A 27132-nucleotide genomic window follows, 5' to 3' on the forward strand; every position below is an offset into this window, starting at 1 on the left:
ACTATTAGTTAATTAAACAGGAGGAAAAAAACGAATTTAATCTAAATGAGACTAATTGACTCATTTAATACTTAAAATTTGTCTAAACAGCCAAAATTAAGCACAGACTAATGGACAGTCCATGAACATTGTCCATACAAAGTGGTTTGTAATGTTTCAAATCTGTGAAAATAAGAATGCCACTGTAACATTTATACTATGGAATAATTGTGTCTTTCAGCTACACATAGGTGGAACCTTTAAATGTAACTGCTGCTTTGGCTAATACAAAAAGTAAAAAGCTGTTTTGCAATGACAGTTTAAATGGCGTGAAAAGTCTATCCAAGTTGTCAGACTAATAAAATATTCTGCTGATTTCAGACTTCTCTGTCTGCAGTATCTCGCTCCTCTTTGTTGTTTACAGAGTGAATGAACATCTGAAAATGACAAATATTTTTTATAGCGGCATAGACCGCAAGTTCTCACTTGTGATGCAGTGAATGGCAGACAGTTTAGGATTGATCTCTTTATGCAGGAGCATGGCTACTTCTTTGTAACAGCCAATCATAGCAGCTGCGCTTCAGTCGCAAAGCCAGCAAAGGCAGGGTGTAACGTTTCTTCAGCTGAGCTGAAAAGTGACAGTGTTTCTGATTTGTACTCTAAGATTGTTGCAAGTTGCAGTGATAAAAATCACTTAGCAGGGGAGATCAATTTTGTCTCCATTGCTAATGAAACAGATTCAACACAGGCAAGGAGATCAGAGGGAAGGCCTCCCCTCCAGCACATCACACCCAGGTTCTGTGCGACTGTCCTCTGATAGCCTACAAACAAACAGTATTCAATAAATGTGTGATTTCTCTGTCTTGTCCAGTGATCTCAGTAGTGTGATGACTTCTCCCACAGTCAAGCAGCTGGAGCAAGCATTTAACCTAGTTCTAGGAATCCTCTTATGATTGATTTGTGTTCATAAAAAGCATAAAAAGTTTCAGATATTGTGAAGAGATCACTCCTGAAAAGTCTGTTTCTCCTGATCTGCCAACATTTAACAGCACTCACTTCTTTGCTCTGTTACAGAAGTCACAACATAAAGTAGAGTTAATCTTGATTATGTCATACCTCGTTAGTGTCACACCAAACTGTCAGCAGTTATTTGTCTCACAGGCTGCTGGGGATGATGTGTTAAAAAGCTTTCAGTCTAATAACCAGACAGCTTTGTAAACATTTGTCTGTGCAGTGATGAAAAGGGAAGCTAAATAGACCCACATAGTATGTTAAAGGCATCAGTAGCTGTCAGTGTGTCAAATACTTGGTATGATGGGGAACAAGTCCAAAAAAAAAAAAGAAAAGTTAATTGTCTAAGTAAAATAAAATGTCCTCAGTACATCCAAAAGTCAAATCAGGAAAAGAGTTTTCCCTACAGAAGCGATTGTAAAATCCTGTTTAATGAAAAACCTGTTAGAAACCTTTAAACACTGTTAAACACCAGCAATCTTTAGCATTTCAACACAGATGGTACTGTAGGCGTTAAGGTACACAGGCACATCTTGAAAATGGCAGTAATTAATACATGCGTTTTTAGCAGTGGTATGGTCCATGAGGCACGCACAGAGGCAGATAAAGATGTTTATGTAATGAACTACCTCCACTCTGCTTTTTGCCTCAGATTCGATGTTTGCTGGCGGGGTGAAAGAAGAGGATATTAGAAATACACTGTCTAATGTATTCATAAGATATTCAAATGCAGAGCATGGTGGTGACTGGCTTCTGGATCAGTTAGCTTTACAGAAAAAGGCATTCAGGGTCACTAACACATTTTCTAATATTGCAAAATAAGTGCACAAATGCTTTTCAAATTGGTCTCTTTAAGACTGGCATAACAATTATACAATTTTCCGCTGTGCTAAGCACCACAGGTAGACTAAAAGTGTGAGAGTGGCTGACTGGTTTGAGTCTTCGTGATATCAAGTCAGTCATTAACGGCTGTCACACAGTGCTGCCTGACTGACTCGCAGGGGACGCGGCGAGAGCCCGAGGACCATTTTTTTCTTCAGAATTAATGTTCGACTGTGGTCTTCATTCACATGCCTGAGAAATGCAGAATGACTTCTTTTATCATTCTGAAAATCACCCTAGTGGAATGATTACCTTTAGCCCACGGAAGATCACATTTGCTAATACTGTTCACTGATCTCATAATATCTGTGGAAACATAAAGCCTAAGCTCTCTGTCACCCATGAAGGGGTGAAGGAGGATGTGGGGCTGACCTGAGTCATTGCTACTACAGCCACAGGCCAGCAGGGGTAAATGGGGCAGATCTGGTGCCTGAGCCCACATCACACAGCAGAGGGAGAAGACGCTGTGTGGGAAAGCTCATCGTGCTGCGTGCTAACTCTGTAGATCAGGCGCTATCACTGCTGTCGCATGAAAATCACGAATCTCTGGTTGTAGAAGAGAAGATTGCTCTCTCTCTCAGCAAGTACTCTATATTTTTAAAACTCAGCACAGAGGAAACAAAACTGACATGCACGTGTTTGATATTTTGGTGTGTGCCCCAGGCCAAGAGCCTAGTTTGCTCTATTAACTATTACTAAGCTGCATAAAGGAAAGCTCACGATACAGCCCACCCCATACTAAGGACAGAAAGTAAATATGTTGTGATATTATGAAAGGTCCAATCTGGCTCTGGGACAAGTCTGAGTGCTGTACCTGGTTAAACTAGCCTCACATTACCAGAAGACAATACTGGCTGATTCTCTGCAGGCATTAAAAGGATCAGTGTTTATGCAGGCCACCCTCTGTGGTGTCCTTTGCAGGTGACCAATCAGATATTGGATATGGTGGGGCTTGTCACCATTTTCCTGACCTCTCATCTTTTATCAAGTCCAACCAATTAGTGTAGTGTGTTTTGGTTAGCAGTGACTGTACTTGTAGAAATTCACCAGTAGTAATATCGATGGAGCATTTTTTAGAGCTTACCCCAAAAGGATATCTCACAATATTCAAAGCACAAGGTTTGAAAGTTTAAGGCACTCGGTCTCTGTGGTGTAACTACAGATGATACTGAGTTGTGTCATGGGAGTTGTTGGATCCAATGTTTTTGGACCTGGCTTTTAGTCAAAAATTAAGGAATAAAAATCTGGATTTATTTTGCCTTTACTGTTCTGAGCGTTCTCTGTGTTACACAATTTGTATCACTACACAATGATTTGTGTTATTCATTTCTCCTGATTTTTGGATTATGACGTGTGTGACCTGGAATACTGCAGGCATATGTGTATTACTTAGAAGCAGAAAGTTTTCTTGATAGTTGGAAACCGTACAGCAGCAGTATTGTGCTGAGTCATTGCTCATTTTCCTGCTTATTTCCCAAAACAGTTTTTTTTCTGTTATCGATTCACTGAAGTCACCAGAAAACCAAATACATAAAACTTTTAACCAGCCTTTAATGTGTGTTCAGTGCACTGTTGCATTTTAACGAAAGAAGAAAACAGTGTTATAATCACTTCTATTTCTTAAATCTTTGGCCATGGCAGCTTTATTTGACAGTATAGAGTGACAGGGAGGAGGGAAGACACGCAGCGAAGAGCGACAGGTCGGGACGTGAACCTGCGCCGCCTGGTTTCGCCTCGCGGCGTGCATGGCCACCTGCTCTACAACTGAGCCACCCTGGTGCCCCTGCTATGACTTTTAATGAAAATGATTTTTCACTGAAACAGGTCACAGATGGAGAATTTTAAAAGGTCTCTTAGTTCTGGTCATAGACAAAACTAAACATTTTTTTGAACTTCAAAATTTCCCAACGGGGTAAATAATATATTACTTAAAATGTTTTTTGTCTATGCGTATGCAGCATAGGAGAATTTGGGGGTGAAAGCAAATGACATATTAATTAAAGTAGTAAATGCAGGTAAAAAGCATCATTAGGGCCTATAAACTAAACCACAACTTCACTCTTGTGAAGAGAAAAGTCTTTATTTCAAGGACAGCGTCTGCACGGGGGCAGAGAAAGCAGCCAAATTAAGCTGCACTAACTGCTTGTTGTGACTTGTGGGAGAAAACTCAATCATCGCTTTGGCCGGCTGACTGCACTCAGAAAAGATACATTATTTGTGTGTTTTCGGTGGATTATGAGGGGACATGCCACAACAGCAAGTTTCTGACAAGGTCTCAGGTGTCCGCTGTCTTGTGCATTACTGTCAGGAGTGCTGATGAGGCCTAATGAGATTTTAATCCAGCCAGAGTCATTAGTGCCAGGTCATCCTAAAACAATCTAAGGTCAGACTGTATTAAGGGTAGAGAGGTCCACTCCCATGGGGTCACTGAGCACGGCACAGACACTTAGCGGCTTCTGTTTGTTCGGGGGGAGGGATTGTCTCTCGTTGGCTCTTGCTCAGTATAGGACATCTTTACAGGCTTTCTGAACCACACTATAAAGCTAAAAGGCAAAGCAGTTGCTGTTTTTCATTATTTGCACATTGCCATCCAGTAAATTTGTATCATTTGATTTTACTTCTCCTTTGTTCATGTAAGTTCTTCATTCAAAATATGTTCTTACATTTCAAAGCTCTTTGCTGAGCTGAAGACGCAGGAAAGAAATCCAGCCAGTTTCTGGCAGGTGGCTTTTACCTTAGAGTTCAACTCATTCCCAGAGCAGCTTTTTCAAACTTGAAAAGATGTGTTAATTAATATGTTTTGCCCCCAGAGAAGTGTGAATCATCAAGATTTTACCATATGTGTACAGAAAGGATTTGGGGGCTGTTTAGAGTGCAGATTTGCAGTAAGAACATTTTTTGAAAGCATCATCTCCTCTGGGTGACGCTCGGCAATCCAGAAAGCTTGCCCCGTTTATTCCTCACTGGGGTCTTTATGAAAAGTGCTGTAAAATTATGGTGATTATAATCAAGATGACAATGATAATGATGTACTGTAAAGGAAATGGAAGATGTACTATAAGCAGCAAACACAGCTGCTGAGCTGGAAGCAGTTGCAACATGTTGCAGAAAAAAACTTTTACTTTTTTTAATACATGTAAAAATCAGCAGGAAACATTTAAACCAGATTCTACTGAAACTACCAAAGAAGAAAATCATTGAGTGGTCGATGCATTAAATTCAAGAAACAGAAGCTGCTATTTTAGAACATATATGATTCAAGCTTGTCGGCATTGGAAACAGGTCGACATGTGTTGCATGGGATATTTTACCCATCAATATTTAATAAATTTATAATAGATCAAATGATATGATGATTCTAAAACCTGACCCTCACCCTTCCAGCTTTTGGTGTTAAGATGTGTTTTTATTCCTCTTTAGGCATGAAAAAAACAATGCAATTGAAAACTACAACAACAAAACACGTGCATATACATATACAGCTGCAGTGACCGCTGTGCATGAAGAGAATTAAATTTCAGCTGACTTTTGGGTTTTAATTCAGTCTCAAACCTTTGATTTGCTGCAGGCAGCTGGTTTCAGCTGCTTTGAGCTACATGGCAAACTGCAAACTTCTAGCAAATGTTGCATCATCCTAGTGAAACTTTTAGCATAAGGAGTCACATGGGTTTCTCCGGGGACCCTCCAAGCAGTTCACATTGCACTTACGGAAACAAGAACATATTATTTTTAATAAGAAAAAAATGCAATGATAAACATATAACAATGCAATAAACAAAATAGAGCAGCAGCAACAACACAAACGTATTCCAGTGCATCTGGAGAATGCATGGGGGGTTTTAGAGTAAACACTGTGGGCTCCACACACCTATATGTGTCAAAGTAACCTTAACATTAACCCAGGAGCCGAGGTTTCCCAGCAGAATATTGCCTGGTGCAGTATAATATTGCCCCACCTTTCTGTGTGAAATCAGTTATACAGAGATGTAGAAAAGTGTTTGTCCACACCTGATTTCCTTTTTTTTTGTCATATTTGTAACACTCAGATATTTTACATCATCAAACAAAGTTTTAGATAACCAAAGTAATTAGAAAATACCATCAATGCAAATGACTTTTTCTCACGTGGCGTGGTAGGTTTGGATAGCTTTTTTTCTCTTTAATAAATTAAATTATCATTTGAAAACTTTTGTATTTACTCGGGTTATCTTTAACTAATATTAAAATTTCTCTAATTATCTGAAACGTGTACATGTGACAAATACTGTTTGCAAAACACTAAGAAATCAGGAGGGGAAAATACTTTTTCACAGCACTGTATTCTTTACCTGTTTGAAATGATGGCTTAGTTCTTAATTGCAGATTTCTTTGGTTGTATATAATCATACATTTTGCCTGTGTTCCAAAACCCTTAAAAATTTTTAAATGTTTAGTGCTAATGAAGAAGGGATGGGTGACAGATAAATAAGGACCAAAGAGAGGGCCTCAGGCTTCCTAACCTCCCCCATGATGACACACAGAGAAACAGGGTGGTGCACGCAGACATGTGTGGGGCAGGAAGGCATTTATAGATGTAGATTAAGGTGTGGTCCTGCTTTTGACCTTCAGATCAAACTATCTGAAGGTAGATGCAGTAGCGGTGTTCATGGGAATTCTAGCAGTTTGTCACTTAGTGAAATTAGCAACAATATAAATGTTATCCATGGTTTTGTCACTGTTTAAACCTGAAAGAGAGTAGCAGTAGATGATGCTGCAGGATAACTGCAGTATGAACAGCAGTAGTACAGTAATTATAGCAGAAGATGTTGTAGTAGGAGTAGTTGTAGTGGTATTTGATACAGCAGCAGCCTCAGGGGTCTTTACAGTGAAGAGATTTTACATGGCTCAAAATCTGTTTACAAAATGCTGTTAAGTTCAGCACCATCATTTATCTTCTGTTAATGTTATTAACTAAAAAAGATTGCAATGTCTGTGCACTGCTTAGAAAAATTAAATGTAGTAACAATAAGTTGCAGCCAGAAAAAAAGTCAAACAAACAGTCCAGGATAATCGGTGTGCGTAAGACTGGTGTCAGGAGGTTACAGGTACAGCCCTGTAGAGGCTTCTGAACAGCTGTCATCAGGGAGAGTAAGTACCTGCTTGTTCCACTAGAAACGTTGGAATTAATTGAACTGAAATGTCATTCATAATCTACAAGTTGTGGTTTTCCACTGGCTAGCATAATGCTACCTTCTAATGTTTACAGTGTAATTGAAATTTTGATCATGACGTGTAAACATTTAGAGGCGTCCGTGTGAATATTCATCAACTACAAAGGGCCACCGAGTGTCGGTGGAGGAGTTGGTGTGGCTCATTTGTGGCTGGCCTTATGCCTGTGCATGCTGAGAGGGTTTGCCCTCCACTTATTGACATGTTCTTCTCTAAACAGCTCCGTCCCAGGTCAGCGAGGTCATCAAAGAGAAAGTGCAGCAGCGCAGCGTCCAGCTCTCCTGGCAGGAGCCCCAGCAACCCAACGGTGTCATCACAGAATATGAGATCAAATACTATGAAAAAGTGAGTTTGAAGTACATTTGTTTGTCTTTGTCTGTTTCTGAAGCCCCCCCCTCCCCTTTTTCTTTTTTTTGCCAACTCCTCATTTTGTATTCAGTTTGCACATGGTTGTGAGTGGAATTCACAAGATTCTGCAAGTACCTTCTTTGTCTAATTGCAATAATGAATGAGATGCTCATAAGATTTTAATCAGGCTATAGTCCTTCACAGCCACCCCCACACACGTTAGCACACGCACAATCCATGACTACTGCTCTGTCAGAGTTAGCAATCTGCTACTGTTATCTCCTTTTCCGTTCCACATAGATTATGCCACCGCTTCACTGTGTTTCAAGTCTGAACACATCAGCTTTTTGCAGCAAGGTTTAATGAAGCAACTTTAACCCAGCAAATCAAAGGCAGGATAGCAGAGCTCTGATGTCAGTCCTGCTGGCCGCTGTCTCTTGCATACACTGACGAATCAGTCTCCTGTGTCACGTACTATGGCTGTGGTCTGCCCAGCTGTAAAAGTGGAAAGTTGGAAGAAATGGCCGCACCCTTAACAGAGCCTGGCATTCCATTTGGGCTTTTGCTGAGCAAAACATTTACAGATCAACAATAAAGCACACAATGCATGCAGCCTGTGAATCCAAATGTATTCCTTGATGTAGAAGAAATGTTCAGATGCCTTTATCTTCTCCATGTGGCAGGCTGCCTAATGGTAGATAATGATCTTCCAGAGTCTACGATCAGACAAATGTTAACACCATTTTTCTTACATAAATTCGCAAAATAAAGGGGTCTAAAAGTTGAAGGGACTGCGCCATAATTCAGTTGCTTATATTCACATTTTCACATTAATTGAACTAAAATGCTGATTGTCCTTATTAATTAGCCCCATTTTGCCTCAACTTTGCCATTTAAAAAAAATGTTGTTAATCTTAAGACCGTTTTTGTGAAGGAAATGTGACTGTAAATGCCATCAGCAATAATGTGAAAGCATTTAAAAATGTTAATAAAACAACTTATACTCCCACCAGCAAAACAGAAACTAGCTAAAATGACCTGTGCAGGATTGAATGAATACTGCTGAAATGTGTAAAAAGTTAAAGATTGGGAAATAAGCAATAAACAAGGTCAATTCAAATGATTTCACACACACACACACACACGCACACACACCCACACACATTGCATTTACATCTTCTAGTACACTTTCAGAGCTTAGCCGCAGTCTTCTCTTTCAGGTTGTCTGTTCTGGCATTCATCATACCAGTTGTTCTTGGGGTCTGGGTACCCGATCTTGGAGTGTAGGGATGGGGATACTGTATTTCCACCCCTGACCTGACATCCTGGCTCTATCTTGCTGTAGCATTGTTGTACCTACCATAATCTCTTGTGGTAGCTCTTGCTTGTTGTGGATGTTGGAACACTGAGCTACTAGTTTTTTTTTTTAACTCAGTGTAGATGTTGGGTTTTGAAAAATCCATAGATTCCACATCCTCTTCATGTAAACTCTTTTATTGAGGTTGTTCCAGCAGTTCCCTATTCTCGTCTCGTGTCCACTTGTGCCTCGTCCTTGTTCTGGTAGCCCACTTCTCATCAGTATGTGCTGGTTCCTCATGGATGCGGACCTGATGTCTGAGCCGGTATGGCTTCAGGTTCTATGTCTCTCATTCGCATACGCACGTACAGACATGGACAAAATTGTTGGTACCCTTCTGTTAAAGAAAGAAAAACCCCACAACTGACAAAAGCAATAATAAATAACAATGTACTGAAAGTCAACTAATGGAAATCAGACCTTGCTTTTGAATTGTGGTTCAACAGAATTGTTTTAAAAAACAAACTGGACAAAATAGATGGTACCCATAACCTAATATTTTGTTGCACAACTTTTTTTTTTTTTAGGTAATCACTGTAATCAAGTAATTTCTGTAACTGCTAATGAGACTTCTGCACCTGTCCACAGGTATACTGGCCCACGGCTCGTGAGCAAACTGCTCCAGCTGTCTCAGGTTTCAGGTCCTTCCACAGATGTTCAGTAGGATTTAGATCAGCGCCATTTCAGAATTGTCCAATCTTCTGTTTTTAGCTGTGTGTTTGGGTCATTATCCTGTTAGAGGACCCGTGACTGGTGACTGAGACAAAGCTTTCTGATACTGAACAGCATATTTTGCTCCAGAATCACTTGATAGTCTTTAGATTTCATTGTACCTGCACAGATTGAAGACACCCTGTGACAAATGCATCAAAGTAGCCCCAGAACACAACCAGCCTCCTCCATGTTTCACAGTAGCTACGGTGTTCTTTTCTTTGTGTGCTTCATTTTTGCATCAGTGGACATAGAGCTGATGTGATTTGCCAAAAAGCTCCAGTTTTGTCTCATCTGTCCAAAAGATATTCTCCCAGAAGCTTTGTGGCTCGTCAGTATGCATTTCGGCAAATTCCAGTCTCACTTTTTTTTATGATTTGCTTCCAGCAGTGGTGTCTAGTGTTTGAGTCCACTTTGACTCAAACAGTAATGGATGGTGTGATCTGACACTGATGTACCTTTACCTTGGAGTTCACCTCTAATCTCTTTGGAAGTTGTTCTGAACTCTTTGGTTACCAATTATATTATCCGTCTCTTCAATTTGAAATCAATTTTCTCCTTGAGGGCATGTAAAGGGAGGTTGGCTACAGTCTCGTGGACCTTAAACGTCTGAATACAATGTGCAACTGCAGTCTCAGGAACATCAAGCTGCTTGGAGATGGTCTTGTAGTCTTTATCTTTAACATGCTTGTCAAAAATTGTCTCTGTCTCATCTCCTGAGACAGCGCTCTCCTCAGCTTTCTGTGATTAATTTTCAGTGTGGTACATACCATGATACCAAACAGCAATATAAATATATTTATCTATATTTATATATAATTTTTCCTGTGCAGGATCAGAAGGACCGGATCTATTCTACAGTGAGGTCCAAGTCCACGTCAGTCACAGTGAACAACCTAAAGCCCAGCACAGCTTACGTGTTCCAGATTAGGGCTTTCACAGAAGCAGGATATGGCACCTACGGACCTAGACTAGAGATAACCACCAAAGAAGAGGCCACAGGTAGGATTTACGGTTTCTCTCATTGTGCTTTACAATTTTATGCATTTTTTTTGTTGTTGTTGTAAAAATACTTCCCAAGTAGAAATGAAGAGTGTCCTCTATAACTTCATCAGTTTCCACCATATTTGTGTAGTATAAAGGTTGACCAATGTTCCCGTTACCCCGGGAAAAACTTGGCTGTAAAACTAAAATGAAGATCTTTCAGTTTTTCATCAGTAAGTTCCTGGCAGTTCCTAACCTCTTTGTTGGACAGATCTAGTCTAGTTGGAAAGACTTCCAATTCCTTAATCAAGTCATCACTAGCACTAACCCTAACAATACACCAATATTTTTGCAAATCAGATGTTTTTTGTGCAAAGATTTTTGAATAGTTACTGATGTATGGGTCGGTGAGACTCATTCCCTGATTGCCAAGATTTGGGAGAACAAGTCTTAGCATTAGGATCATCATGGGTTAGCATTAGCATTAGGGTCCTTACAAACCTATTCTGTGTTACTTTAGTAACACTTATACGGGTCATATCAGAGAGTCGGGCAAAATTAGTCATTTAGGTTCGAGGACTTTATTGCTCTCTTTGTGATCAAAAATGCACCAAGCAGAGTACCACAGTACCTCACCTGGTTGACTAGGAGACCCAGGTGCTGCGAGGGCCTGGGTTCATGTGTGCCTCATAGTATTTCCTGCATGTCGCCCCCTCATTCTTTCTCTGATTTCCTGTCAGCTCTCCTTTCCTGTATAATAGAAGTAAAAAAAATTATCTAATTTAAATAAATAAATCACTGATTGGTTTCTCACTGGTTTCATTTGCTAAATCTTATTCAATAAAACATGATGTTCATTTTGCAAATTAGGGTTTCTATTAGGGTCAACAAGGAGGGTAAACCAGATTATACTTTAGGGTGGGTCCAACTTGTATTGGCAAAAACATTCAGTTTGGACTTTAAAGATGGGACTCTGTGTCAGTGTGTCATTTTGTAAAACAGGTTTCCTATCTCAAATATTTAACCACAACCTGCTAATGTTTCTATCTACTGTAGTAATAGCCCAGGGAAATTAGTTGCTTTCAAGCAATGCAAACACAAATTGCTTTGACTTTATGCTGACAACACGTCATGGGAAAAATCACTAAGCACAAGGACACGCTGCTGTAGTGTCAAGAGGATAAACTAATTTAAATCTAATCAGTTACATTAGCTCAGTCCTGATTTTAAAATTGCGTTATTGCGAGAAGGATGATGCTGTGAAGTTTTTGTGTTATGGAGCAGAATGTCAAATATTATAAGATGCTGTAAAGATTACACATGAGGGAAGGTTGCACTGTTTTATAAATCCCTCTGTTGACTTTTGTACTTAACCCTAGAACACTAATGTGAGTTTTGTAACACTGTGGCTTTCATGTGGGTGAAAATCACCACATTAGTGTTCTGGGGTTAGACACAGAAACACAGCCATAAGTGCTGCTTATCTCCCTTTTTTCTATAGGTTTTCAGTGTGGCTACTTTTGTCACCAAATTCATTATAATATTTCTTTTTAAACAGCCAGCAGTAATTAATTATTAGCAGTTATGAATGCTAATATATCTTTAATAATGAAGTTGTTGTGGAATAGGATGATAAATGCATTTTGGTGCGGATCCTCTTTAAAATGTATTCAGAAAGTAAGCAGGCACGTGGCCCTTTCTGAGCCTGCCAGAATGTGTTTGCATTACTTTTTTACAGCTTGGAAAGCAAAGTGTTGGACTATGTAAATATTTTATGAAATATTTTGTTAAACCTTTTGCAAGTGTTGATGAAGCTTGAATTCCTAATTTTTAGCCTTTGTAAAAAAATGTACCTAGAAACAAAGTTTCAGCTTTTTAGTATCTAACACTGCATTTGTAACCTTTCCATCACTTTCACTTCCTTTTGGAGAGCCACCATTCAGCCTACTTGCCCAAAAATATACCCTTGCCTACTTTACATCCTACATTACTTTATAAAAGGACACATTAATTACTCATAACCACATGCCGAGTGCGTCCTGTATCAAGGTTAGAAGCTTGCAGTCTAGGCATGGTACTGTCCTTGACCAACACAGTGAACCGCAGGCTCAAGAGGGAAACCTGCAAGTTGTAATATGACAGTCAAGCACTCTTAATTCCTCCCAAAATAGATGATTGTTAATATTGTCTCTTGATTGGGTAATGGGCACATGGCAGATTTTTATTTCTCAGCCCCCCCCCCCCCCTCCCCTCTCCTCACTCTGTATATCTCCGTATTTACACAACTTGATTTAAAATGCATGAATCTCCTCTCCTCATACACTGCTTACGTTGACTTTATATGATGCCGGAGTAATCACCAGTTTGTCAGTTCAAACTGTCTGAGCACAGTGAGAGCTGTGCATGGGAAACAATTCAACCTGAATGTGTCTTTGTTTGAGATGAAGGGCATCGCTGTCGCCGTCTGGGACTATTAAGCCCACTTTCTGAAACAGTAGAGCCGTGTGTATAAGGACAGCTCAAAAATAGAAGCGTCCCTCTTCCACTCTCTCCGAGGGTAGAAAAAGGGTGGGGGGGTGGGGCATGTTATCAATCTCCATGCTAGTCAATGGTCTCAATTACCAAATGTTTTGCAGGTTGTAGTCTGATGTGCTGAAGTTCACTCTGAGTGTTTGTTTTTCTGTGTGTCCATCTCATCAGCTGCAATCGTCTCTAGTGAGCAGAACCCCGTCATCATCATAGCGGTGGTGGCTGTGGCGGGGACCATCATACTGGTGTTCATGGTGTTTGGCTTCATCATCGGGAGAAGGTACGCTCTCGCGGGCCCCATTGACTCTCCGCTCCTGTGAGTCTGCGCTTGTCAATTAGTCTTTCTGTCACTCACAAGGCCTCCATGCTTGTGGAGTCGTTACACAAACACACACACACACACACACACACACACCTACACCCACACGCACCCATCATCTAGTGGCATGCTGTGCTAATGGGTTGTGATGCATCTTTTTTTTCCTCTAAACAAAAATTTTAAGCTATTTTTTGCAGCGTCATTATGAAACAAGCACTGAAAAATGAGAACGCTTCGGCTCCGCATTCGTGTGTGTGAAATCATGAGAGCAAAATGAAGCATGGTGCTGATTTTTTATTTTTTTTCACCATCATGAAGCACCCAGTCCATCGTCATTATCACCATTCCCTCACATACTTCATCTGTTTTTGTCCACACAAGTGGAATTTCATCCAAAATTGCTTTTCACGATGGATTCATCCGAATGGCACCATTTTAATCCAAGTTGGGGTTTTTTCGCGTCAAAAATTGTCTCAGCATGCCCAGGTAGAAGCAGTATGAGTTTACTTTTTTAATATCAGAGATATTACCACAAAGTGAGCTCAAACGTGGCCCACAGCTTACTCACTGACTGTGATAAAATTACTTTTTCTGTGTGCACCGCATAAGTGAAGCATATGAATCCAGCCCATATGGAAATTATATTCCCATTGCTTGCAAAAGGAAAGGTTCATGTTAAGATATGTTTGTTTATTGATCATACTATGATTACAAGTCTCATAAATCTTTACTCGATTCATGTTTCATTCTTGGGGGTCTTGATTTAGAAGGTAACACTGTCTATTTTTGGAAATTATGCTTGTTAAGCAGTTGGCTGAGATGCAGCCTGACCCTACACCTAAGAGATTTGCCAACGCTCCGCTGAATATTAGGAGGTTAAGACTCTCCAATCCTTAGAATTATGCAGAACATGGTGTGTGCACAACATAAACTGGTACTTTTACTTTGGGATGATCTGTGTAAGATCCCTCAGTGTCTCTTGTCTAAAGGAAGCAAAAACCAATGAGAGCTTTATGACATTACAAAGGCTCAGAATGTCCCATCAACGTAGTCCCTAGTAGGTATTTGTAAGATTTAATTTTGAGCTCTACAGAAGCCTGCCAACAACATAAATACAATCACATCATTTGACTGCATTTCTAAGTAGCATACCCCAATTCTGGATAAAGCACAGAAATTCTTTCTTGAAGTTGGAGACAGAACAACCAAAATACTCCAAAATAGCCAGAATGAATTGTGTTATTTGTGGCTTATTTTGTCTTCCCATGTCAGTCACTTTCTCAAAGGCCAATCTTGTATGGGAAATCACCTGCTTAAGGGAACCGTCAACACATTAATATTCAAATTAATATTCCAAGACATGTTGAACAGGACTGCATGCACAGTGCATGCATTATTTGGGCTTTTGCCTTATGTTACGTGATTAGATGTTTGAGCTACTTTCCCTGGTCAAGGCTGTTGGGTTCACAGCTCCTGCAGCTCAGCTGGGTTTCTTAAGGGATTTGTCTTACACTGCATTAAAATTCTTATAAATTAGGGCATTTATTTCCTCTGCACAATCAGTTGATTCTGTCTCTCTTCCTCTTCCCCCTGTGCAGGCACTGCGGGTACAGCAAAGCTGATCAGGAGGGAGATGAGGAACTCTACTTCCAGTGTGAGTGCCTGCATTCTTTACCCCAAACACACATACAGCCATTTTATATATATATATATATATATATATATATATATATATATATATATATATATATATATATATATATATATATATGGGCTGGGTAATGTGTAAAGGCTACCACATTATTTGATGGAAATGAGAATTATCAAACTCGGCTGAATTCAAAGACATCCTGAAAATCAAGGTGAAAAAATGATGTGGCAGGTTAGCCCATTTGGCCCAAATGTCATTACAGCAACTCAAAATGGTACTCAGTAGTTTATATGACCCCCTCATGCTTGTATGCAGGGCTGAAAAAATGTTGTCCAAAACATAATGTTCCAGAGGTGTTTTATTGGATTTACTCTTCCCACATGATGCAATGTCGTGCACCAGGAGGAACCCAGGACCCACTGCACCAGGGTAGGGTTTGACAGTGGGTCCAAGGATTTCATCCAGATCCCTAAAGGCAGTCATTGTGCCGTTGCCTAGCCTATAGAGATCTGTTGGTACCTCCATGGATATGCCTCTCCAGACCAACACTGACCACCACCAAACCGGTCGTGCTGAATGATGTTTCAGGCAGCATAACGTTCTCTGTGGCTTCTCCAGACCATTTCTTGTCTGTCACATTGTGTTCACGGTGAAGTCGGGCTCCACGGTGCTGGGCAGTGAGCACAGAGCCCACTAGAGGACGTTGGACCCTCAGGCCACCCTCATTAAGTCTGTTTCTGATTGTTTTGTCGGAGACATTAACACCAGTGACCTGCTGGAGGTGAGTTTGCAGGGTTCTGGCAGTGCTCATCCTGTTCCTCCTTGCACAAAGGAGGAGATACTGATTCTGCTGAAGGGTTAAGGACCATCTACGGCCCTGCCCAGCTCTGCCACAGTAACTGCCTGTCTCCTGGAATCTCCTCCATGCCCTTAAGACTGCTGGGAGACACAGAAAACCTTCTGGCGATGGCACGTATTGATGTGCCATCCTGGAGAACTTGGACTACCCGTGCAAATTTTGTAGGGTCCACTTATTGCCTCATGCTACCAGTAGTAACACTGACCCTAGATACATGCAAAAATAGTAAAAAAAAAAAAAAAAAAAAACGTTAGTCAAAAAAGATGAGGAGGAAAAATGTCAGTAGCCTCCCTGTAAAACCATTCCTGTTTTGGAGTGGTTTCACAGGTTATACTTAACTGACCAAATCAATTTCCCAGAGGTTTAATTGACTTGATTTTATACTCTGATTAAAAAGTATGCCTTTAACTTTTTTTGTGCAGACAGAGAGAGATCTCAGTCACTGCATACTGAAAGAGGAGAGTGCTTTAAAATCTATTAGAGCCCAAGGCATGACTGTTTTATCACAGCTCATGTGATCTGAGTCAAAGCCGGGATCTATCAGGCAAAATCTGCTGGTGAGTGGCTAGGCTTACCCTGTTGATATAAAGAAGTCAGGGGGCCACAAACACATGAATGTGACAGCTGCCAGGGAGGGAGAAAAGGACCGACAAGCATACAGTCCTTTAAAAATGTAACCATAAGGCTGGTAGTTTTAGTGGTTGAGTTTCTGGTGTGCACACACAGTTGTCACTGTTGTAGGTGCAACTTTTATCGTTTAGAGATTTTTTTTAAATTGATACACCACCCCTGGAGCTCCAACTGCAGACAGCTTTCCCAAGAGGAGCCATAATGATCTGTGCTCTAGGCAAACTGCTGATTTGGAAACAAAGGGTCAGGGGTGTCACAAAGTACATGGCTAGAGCAGAGGCAGTGCTAGGCGGGCTACTGCTAAGTATCTGATAGTTCCACATCAACACATCACAGTTCAGCCCAACCTGCTGGGAGAAAAAGAACTGGGAGGAAATACAAACAAGGCTAGTTTGGGGCTTAATGGATGGATCTGCTGTGCAATATCAAATGACGAGAGGCTTCCAGGGTGACAGAGAAGCTAGATAGCACGTAAATCCAACATGTAGACCCAATTTGTCTGCCATGAAGAAGCGAGGAAGTCCTGATAAGACATCTCCTATCAGATCCCAGACGTCTTGGATGGACGAAGCAATTATAGGAGCAAGTCGAGGGAAATCTCATCTGTCGGTGTCCCCTTGCCTGAGCACAATGCTTTAGCTGTATTTACACCAGTGCATTGGATAGACTGCCTTTCAGAGAATAAGTGTCTCTGTGACTGGACGTGCTCGTTGTGCTGTTGTGCTGTTTTGGTCCAGTGTTTACCCAGAGTCTTATGGCTGTAGTGTCTCATTAAATTTTTAAAGTTGACAGGTTATGTTGTTATCAGTGGAAATTTTAAATGCATGCTGTAACAACCCCCAAGAGTAGTCTGTTAACTTAATAGTGCATAATATTGTAATTTACTGTTAATTTGGAGAGCTGTGCGAAATAGTAACCCCAACCCCGCCTTGTCTTCTCTCTAACCTTGTTTGGTTGCTTTATTTTCAACCAACTGTTCCCACTCTTACCTAATGGATATTCATGAACTTTTCCCTTATCACTGTTGTTGGAAATTGCACAGACTTAATTTTTAAAAGTTCCCAAATCTCTTGCCTGAGGCATCAGTCTAACAAAAGTAGCAGACCCGTCTCGAAACCTCATTTAGTTTCATTCATATCTTATGATGGAAAATGTTTCATTTGCATCAGGCTTTTACTATCTCATCTTTCCTTGATGTTCTATTCTACTGACTTTTGCAGAGCATGTGATTGTGCATTGTCATTTGTAAATCAAAATACAGATTTACTGATTGATTTTCCAGCTCTGAGTAATGTCTCTTCCAACAATCAGATGACAAGTGGTTAGGGTAGCAGCAGAAATGCAATAAGACTGTTACAGGGAGAGACTAACAAGGTGATAAAATGTTTAAAAACAGTATTTCAAATGTACTGAAGTTTTACAAGATAGCTACAGGTGGGCAAACGTGTTCCAGGATATTTCTTTGTATGTCTGTTTCTGGTTTGACCTTTGCATAGAAAAAAGAAAAAAAAAGTAGTTGCTTTTGAAATGGGAAACTTATATGAAACTAGACAGCTCATGGCACGAAGCAGGCTGTTTTGAAACAACACATTTTATGTAGTTTGAATTGAACTACATGAAATGTCCAGATATTCATTTCAAGTGGTTCAATTTCAGCAACTCACCAAAGTATTTTCTGCATATCGGTGTGGTTGTGGTTTAGGGTTAGCATCCAAGTTGCTTTATCCTGTGAGGTACCTCTAAACCTGAGTACCTTTAGTACTCCTACACTCTTTTGCACTTCATTTACTGTAAAACAGATTCAGATTTAGATGTATGTTTGCACTGTTGCACCTCAGGTCTGACAGTAAGACATTTTCAATCCTCTGTATGTCCTGCATAATCTTAGCCTTACATTAAAATATACAGTTTTGGCTTTTGAAAACTGTGCTCCAAAGTCCAGGCACAAAGACAAAATCCTGCAACTCTAAGACATCAGAAACTCATTTAACTGTCTCCAAAAACAGAATTTTATTGATCCTTTAAATTTAGGAGCTCGGGCTATGCTAGAGGAGGGTAGGTAGTGTTAAATTCAGACCTCAGTGTTAAATCCATTTAGAAACTTGTGGAGTCTATAATGCACTTTATTTATTTTTTAATTCAGGCTCCATAATTAAAAATTAAACAATTTAACATGAACATCAGTGTTAGGACAGTGATGGACCTGAACAGAACTGTCAACACCTTTGCTTATCTGCAAATTATACAACCCGAAAGAAAGACTCTGGACATTTGGAATTTCTTTCATAAATTCCTGAAAACTTTCCAAAAGCATCCGTTTAATGTAATATGAGCAGCTGAATATAAAGTTCCCTTGTGAAAAATTCAGAGTGGAATTTGAACCACATAAATTCATGCAGGTAGTGTTCAAGGCTGTGAAACAAAACCGACAAATAAACATTCAGTTGCTTAAAAAAATGTAAACCATTTCAACCTTTCTGTGTTAAAAAAAATGTGCTCACTCCTTTACAGCTTATTGCTGTGAGTGATGTTAATGAACTCGGGACAGAGATTTAAGACTGGAACAGCTCTCCACCTGCTCAATCACATATATACAATCATATCATGGATATAAAAGCACTGAATCGAACAGGGATAAAGGCAGATTATTTTTCAGTGAGTCTCTGCAGAGAGGTGAAATGTAACACAGCCTCATAAAAGCACAACACACAGGTTACTCAAATCTTTGCTTCCAGCCGCTGACTGCTCAGCGATTCCCTCTGAATCACTGGCCTTAGTGTTTGCCTGTCAAGCACCTGCTGGTGCGCAGTATGCATATTTAATCATTAACAGTAATCCTCTTACCTTTCTACAGTTAAATTTCCAGGCACCAAAACCTACATTGACCCTGAAACCTATGAGGACCCGAACAGGGCTGTCCATCAATTTGCCAAGGAGCTGGATGCCTCTTGCATTAAAATCGAGCGGGTTATTGGAGCAGGTGAGCCCATCCCGTGTCTCTCAGCCTTTTTGTATTTAGTCCCTCGGTGCTCTCATATATCACACTGACAACTAAATATTTACACCTTGAACAGGGACACAGCTTTATGCATCATGTATTGATGGAGCAACTGCAAAGAGGGAAAAAGTTAATTGCAATTAATGTGTGGGCTACATCTGGTAGAGGCAATCACTGAGAATACCCACAGCTGAAAAACTGCTGCCACATGGGTTTTACAGAGGCGGTCAATGACAGTATGTATGCATCTCTAGCATGTCTTATTATAGGTCTGGGTTACATTCCCCTGGGTATAACAAGGTGTCACACTCAAATTGGTATTCCAGCTCTGCACAGCTGCTTTGTCTCAAAATACACTAATAAATTTGTCATAGTGAAGTGCTTCTGTTTTTGTTTTTTTTAATCTGCTCGCCTCCTCACTCATCAAAAGTTTCACCTCACACAGGAGAGTTTGGGGAGGTGTGCAGCGGCCGACTGAAGCTGCCTGGAAAACGGGACGTGTCGGTTGCCATCAAAACACTAAAAGTGGGCTACACTGAGAAGCAGAGGCGGGACTTCCTGTGTGAAGCCAGCATTATGGGACAATTTGACCATCCTAATGTTGTCCATCTGGAGGGAGTCGTGACAAGAGGTAAACACAGTATTCAAAACTCAGTGAACTGAATACGTGAAGTAGTTCGGACTTGTTGTAAGATCTGTATCATTGGAGTATGTTTAGTTTTGTGAGGCAAATGCGCCTCAGTTAGAGTGACATTATATCAGGTTGAATTAGCCACACTCCCCATTTAACATTTTCTCATTTAGATGCAGTAATAAAAGGAGCAGATGGTAAGATTTAATTAAAAGCAATGAAATGTATAGCTAAAAATAACTTGGAAGCAGTTTGAGCATTGCCATTTATTAGGGAACATTTTGTGAGCAAATAAAATTTAGGTAATAATTAATAATCTCCGTTCTTGGCCATCTTTTTTCTTCTCTAGGAAAACCAGTCATGATTGTCATTGAGTACATGGAGAACGGCTCATTAGATGCTTTCCTCAGGGTGAGTACAACCTTCGGAGTGCAGGAGGCTTCGAGCGGCATCTTTTGTAACTTTTCCTTTCCGTTTGCTGGAAAGTGTCTCAGAGAGTCGAGAGTCTGCAGCAGGATTTGTGTGCTGCATAAATATCATAAATCTTGTGCCGAAGCTGCGGCAGTGCTGTGACCTACATTTTCATCATGGTCAGTGAAAATGGCTGACCTGTCTGTGTTTCACTGTGCTGTGCAGAAACATGATGGCCAATTCACAGTCATCCAGTTGGTGGGAATGCTGCGGGGCATCGCAGCGGGAATGAGATACCTTGCTGATATGGGATACGTCCATCGAGATCTGGCTGCACGGAATATCCTTGTCAACAGCAATCTCGTATGTAAAGTGTCTGACTTCGGCCTGTCAAGGGTGATAGACGACGATCCCGAGGCTGTCTACACAACAACTGTGAGTCAATTAAAGCACTCGTTCTCCCTGTCTGAATTCTCTAATCAAATCACTGCTGGTGAATGAGAGAGGAAGGAAGAATGAGTAACAAAGTAGTCCACACCACTTTTAATAACTGTATTTGACCACAACTTTTAGAAGACTTCAAAGCTCTAAGTCCTTAAAATCAATTATTTAGTAATATCTTGGAGTTCAGACTTTTTTAAAAATAAGTGCCATGTTGCAGAATTTTGAAAATTGCCTTTGACTGGTTATGATGTCAGCAGTTCCAAATGTTGTTATTAATGACAAAGGTCGGCAGGCAAATTCACAGCATGCAACAAAGATAATGACCGCCTTAAAGCAAGACAAATATATAAAACAACAGTAAAGTGTACATGGTCACTCTCCCAGTTACTCATTATGATTATGGTGAAGCTGGACTACGAGTTGAACTGGTAATGCCTTCAAGAAAAAGATAAAATACAAAAACAGTGTCATTTCTTGACAAGGACAAAAAGCTTCATATTTAGGCCGTTCAAGAAGAAAATCTGATCTGGAAACCTGATTGCAACTCAAGTTGTACTAAAAATATCAAGCCAGTATTTTGAGTGTGTAGTCTTTGAGCTGATCTCAGTCCTAAACAAGTAAAACAGTTAAACAGGGAAAATAGTTAAAAGTTTGCCTTCAGTTGCTTTAAATTGTAAGAAGTTGTTAATGGATGCACTTTGGTCAAGGTTCTTGGAAGCAAAACAGAAAGTACAGTCAATTATTTACACTAATCTTTATGGCACTGATAAAGGATTTATTAACCATTAAACCCATTACAGTTCATGGACCCTTTATAAAAAGGCTAATTAGAAATCAGTATCAGTCTGTTAAAATGTGTTCTTTTTTGGGTTGTGTATATTTTTGCATATAACAGAAAAACTCTACAGGATATAACAAATTTCTTCTGACTAATCCTGACTTGTGTTTTACTCACTAGGGTGGCAAAATACCCGTCCGGTGGACCGCACCAGAAGCCATCCAGTACCGTAAATTCACTTCTGCGAGTGATGCGTGGAGTTACGGTGTTGTCATGTGGGAGGTTATGTCCTATGGAGAGCGCCCTTACTGGGACATGTCCAACCAAGATGTAAGTTATTTCTGGATATGCAGACATGAAGTGACTGCCTCGCAATCAGAGAAGCCACACGTTTACAAAAAGCCCAAAGATGTAACTAGATATGGAAATTCTTATTTATGGTCAGTAATTTGGGAACATATGCTGAGTTATAGTTTAGGGTAAATGGGAAGGCAGCTAAAATCCACATGCCACCTTAACTCTTAATTTTATTTTTGCAAAAGAAAAACTTCACAACTATAAAAAAAAGAGCTAAATTAAGTGAGTGCAGATTTGATTTATTAAGTTAAATAACACATCCACTGGTTTCAGCACTTCAGTTATTATATTTTGTGTGTGTGTTTTTTTTTAGACAATGAAAAATATATTTCATTTTTGAAAGGTTAGTTGTACAAGCTGGGCATTTTTATTGGCCATTAAATAGACTAAATGATCAATTAATTTCTTATAAAAGTAAATAGTAATATAGTAATGATAGTCATAATTAGTTCTTCTTAGTGTGTAGCAAATAACAAACCAGTATTAAAGGTAGCAGGGCAGTGAAGGCTGCACATTACTTCCAATCAGAATCTCAAGTGAGAACTACTATTTCACATAATTATCTGAAATCAGACATGAGTTATAAGAATATGAGAATTTCCCCAGAAGTTCCTCCGTTAATTATGACTAATAAAGTCCTCACACTAAAACACTGAAAATCACAGAAAAAAATTCTGGTCTGTAATTCTTTTTTTGAGGTTTCTTGCAAGATTCTCATGAGAGCAGCTCAGCGGCGACAGTAACCTTGGGCTTAATTAGTTCAAGAAGTCTTGCTATAATCTTCTGCTTGAATCCATTTGAAGGAGAAACAAGCCTGAAGTGGGACATGCATTGAAATGAAGCCCCGAGAGGGTGGATTTGGTAATGCTATTAATACAAATAACAGGAGTGGAAAACACTTGTCATGCAGAATGCTTTTGATTCAAACATCTTTAAAGGTTTATAATGACTTATGGTAATGGGAACCAATGTGACTAGCAGTGTTGAAACAATTACACTACAAACAAGTCAGCAATGACTGCAAAGCCATTTGGCTTTGCTCGGATTTTAAAGAACTGCTGAAAAAATGTAAATGCCAACTGCATGTTTGAAAGTACTGTAACTTTTATGAAAACAGCTGTATTCTGTTTTCAGCGATGCTTGGGTAGCTTTCTCAAATATGACATCATAAACCCGATGACCTTTCTACTCAGATTGAATGCATTCTGGGAATGTAATGTAAAGATGCTGCAGATCTACATCCACCAGACTGCCAGTGACCTGTTTAGAGTTAAGTGTAGGTGTTACACCTTTAAGAATGACACAGTGGTCCATCCTGTGGGTAGCATATTTAATGTTTTTTTTTTCCTGTGAACAACAGAACAGGATACGACAGCTCAGCGTCTGTGTTAATTGGCATAACTTCACACTGATATCAGACCCAGAGCATCTTACTCTGCTGATGCATAGATAATTCAAAAACATAACACAAATTATAAGAAAACAGTCAAATTACAAATACAAAATTATCACATGAAAATCCTCTTCTTCACCTTTACCATTTCTTCTGTTCCACTCATTTGTTCCCTTATAACAGTCTTAAATACAACCTTTTATTTTCAAAACATCACCGAACATGCACGTTGAGAATTCCCTTTCTGTGCTTCTGTTTTGGCCGATATGCAGGAACCTGCATCCTGTCTCTCTGACCTAATAATTGGTCAGAACCGCCATGAGCTCGAGCTGTACTGCAGCTCATAATTGCCCTCAGCCTCCCCCAATCATGCACAGCACCCTCTGTCGACCAGACACTTCACCCAAGTAAAACATAACCATGACAGCTACACAGTGGACACAGTTGCATAGAAGTACTGAGAAATCTTCAACATGTTTTAAAAGAAAGTCCTTAGCTGACTTTTTAAATGGGGGGGACTCATTTTCCTATTGCTTTCCCAATGGCCTTGGAACACATAGTGCTACATAGGTGAAGTGTTAGGCTCACATCTACTTATTTGCTCACATCTACTTATTTGCATGGAATTTTTAACTGTTTCGTGTCAAAATGCAAGCAAGAGAAGTGTAATATCTTCTAGTTTCTGAAGCTGTGGCTAAAATGCAACCAACCCTAACCCCCTGGTTTACAACTCATCTGACTCATGCAGCAGAGACAGGTAATCAGGGTTCATTCTTTTGTACCCTTCCTGCAGCCTCACCATCAAGTAAATTGTAAGTCCTCCTCGGGACTCCTGATATTGGCCACACTTTTCTTCCTCAAAGAACAGATTTTTTTTTTTTTGTTTGATTTGTTTTGCTTAAATCTCACTCTTCTCATTACAAATGTCGCAAATTGCTATGATGATTGACTCACCCACAGATCTCTGAGTGCTGTTGCTTTCTTTCCTGCCAACTCCCACAGAGAAAGTCCAACAGTGCCAGATCATTTGAAGCTGGTCCTTATTCTCTTGACACATTTTGATTGATGGTGAAAGGCGAGTGAGCTTTGGCCTTAAGATTCCTATATGACTTCCAGTTTTAGCACCCACAGTATCATAGCTAAATATGATTAATATTCTGCAGCGCACCAAAGCAGAGGCCTGCAGATTGAACAATCAGATGTTAGAAATGCTAAACAAGATGGCTGGGCATGAAAGTGGGATATGTGGTGTTTTGACCGTCTGCTGCTTGACAGACATCAATGTCAGAAATTTTTGCACTTTGTCAAGATGTCAGCAAACATCCTCCAGGGATACAGGAAGAACATTATTTGCATTTTTCCCAACAGTTTCAGTGTTTTGACACTCTTTCCCTCAATGACTCATTCTTTTCAGAGCAGTCCTGACAGGAATAGCTGATGAATATATGCAAAAACATACACAGCTCAACACATTAAAGGAAGGAGAGCTCAGGGCTCAAATCAGTGTTCATGCTGCACCTATAGTTTTCACAGCACTGGCTTTTAATTAACTCTGTACTAAACTGCATGCATGATTATTGAGTGACTATGGATTAGGTCTGCAGAAGGATTTTTTTCCTATGTATTAGAGTTGTATAAGAGGTTTTTGTTTAAATATATGAAGAATGTAGGAACAACGTACCTGGACTGAAACACAAAATATACTAAATATTCACATCATAACATGAAGCTTGACCTTCCAGTGTCTGAAAGATAGATCCATCTTCTTCTGCTTATCCAATTCAGCTTCACGGGGGCCTGGAGCCTATCCCAGCTGCCATAGGGCAAGAGGTGGGGTACACCCTCGGCAGGTCACCAGTCTGTTGCTGGGCTAACACAGACAGACAGCAATTCACACTCATTCAGACTTATGGGGAATTTAGAATCACCAGTTAACCTAACCCCACTAACTGCATGTCTTTGGACTGTGGGAGGAGGCCAGAATACCCAGAGAGAACCCACACAGACACAGGAGAACATTAAACTCCACACAGAAAGATCCCGGCCAGATGGTGGGGTCCCTTTTTGCTATGAGGCAGCAGTGCTAACCAGCACCGCCGTGCTACCCCTGCCTTAAAGATTATCACTAAATTATCAAATTTAATTCTAAAACTCCTATTTGGCTGGTAAAAAGTGACAGGGATTGTTGAAATATGATCCCAACTACCAAAGAGTTGGTTAAAAAGTCTACCTGCAGTGTTTAGCTCTAAGAGGAAATCGCTTTCCCACGGAGATCATTTTCAGGATAGGGAGGAAGCAAATAAAAGCATGAGTACATTCAATAAAAGAAAAAGGTCTGATTTTGATAACGCTCCTAAGCTGAATAGCATTATCAAAAAAAAAAAGAAAACAAACAAACTCCTGAAATGAATCCAAACCCAATCTGTGTGTCCTTGGCTTATACAATAAATAGTATTATTCACTGCTGGTGTCATTCTCTCTCCAGATCTCAATTCAAACTGGTGACATAAATAATGTCATTCATAAAAGCAATGAAAGCAACTGTGACTAAGATAAGGCCAGGTTTCTTTGTTAAGGAATTTAGTAGTACACTTACATAAAGTCATGAATGGAAGACATAAGAGACAGACTGAAATAAGCCTGGTTTTGCTGGATGCTTTAGAGGCCAAGCTATCCTGGCCCCTAGAATAAGTTGCATTCTCTTAATAATACACAAATCTCTTTTCACTTATGTAGCACCTTTGATAAAAATCTCGTAGGTCTAGAACAGTGGTTCGCAAAGTGTGGGCTGCGGCCCCCTGGTGGGCTGTGACGGTAATTTTTTTTTATTTTTTTATTTTTCAAACCCTTATTTTACCAGTTAAAATGTTTGAGATCCAGCTCTCATTTACAAACATGAAATTACTCAGAAGTATGCATCGTTACCCATTTACATAAATGTATTTATTTATATAAAAAATGAATAGGTAATAGGAGGTGTTTAGTTTGTGATATAACTCATTACTCTGCCCTAAATTTACTGCTCTTGTATTAAAGTTTGTGTCCCAGTGGCAAGTGAGTCACTTCATATTGGCTTCAGCACTTTATATATGACGGGGTAGAATTAGCAATTTATAGCCAACAGCCTGTGTTGTTTATGTTTTTTTAAATCAAATTTTCAAGGAAATACATCCCTTTCTCGTGTATTTTGATGAGAGTGAAGACAGGCTTCTAGCGAGAAAAATTTCACAGGCCAGCGCTAACGGATGATGGGGTTGTAGAGGAGGGCCCCATGGGATTTTCTGATTTTTAAGGGGGCTGCATCACTCTTGACTTTGGGAACCACTGCTCTAGAAAATGCCCACTGCTTTAAAAAATATCTCTGCCCCCAGTTTGCAGTGCGTTTTTCTATAATATTTTGACATCATTATATGTCCTTCAGTGCACATATCAAACAAATATGTAGGACTGCTTTCTTGCTCTAGCACAATATTTCTAAAATTAGAAACATCCTGGCTCAGAGTGATACTGAAAAACTAGTTCATGCATTTATTACTTCTAGGCTGGACTATTGTAATTCATTATTATCAGGCTGTCCTAAAAGCTTGCTGAAAAGTCTTCAGCTGATCCAAAATGCTGCAGCTAGAGTACTGACAGGGACTAGAAAGAGAGA

General features: G+C 39.9%; 1 protein-coding gene across 2 annotated transcripts in view; it reads left to right on the plus strand.

The window, feature by feature from the left end:
- LOC115774018 (ephrin type-A receptor 7-like) overlaps positions 1-27132 on the plus strand; it is a 99407-nt gene that overhangs the window by 65528 nt on the left and 6747 nt on the right. Inside the window, exons 6-14 of one of the 2 annotated variants that reach the window (XM_030721019.1) lie at positions 7301-7425; positions 10330-10498; positions 13181-13325; positions 14927-14982; positions 19323-19448; positions 19912-20097; positions 20447-20508; positions 20734-20943; positions 21911-22060. In XM_030721019.1, the coding sequence (XP_030576879.1) occupies positions 7301-7425; positions 10330-10498; positions 13181-13325; positions 14927-14982; positions 19323-19448; positions 19912-20097; positions 20447-20508; positions 20734-20943; positions 21911-22060 (1229 nt within the window). The remainder of the gene's footprint in view (positions 1-7300; positions 7426-10329; positions 10499-13180; positions 13326-14926; positions 14983-19322; positions 19449-19911; positions 20098-20446; positions 20509-20733; positions 20944-21910; positions 22061-27132) is intronic. The other variant, XM_030721020.1, reaches the window with a different exon arrangement.

Source organism: Archocentrus centrarchus, chromosome 24 (assembly GCF_007364275.1).
Source record: "Archocentrus centrarchus isolate MPI-CPG fArcCen1 chromosome 24, fArcCen1, whole genome shotgun sequence".
Classification (NCBI taxonomy): domain Eukaryota; kingdom Metazoa; phylum Chordata; class Actinopteri; order Cichliformes; family Cichlidae; genus Archocentrus; species Archocentrus centrarchus.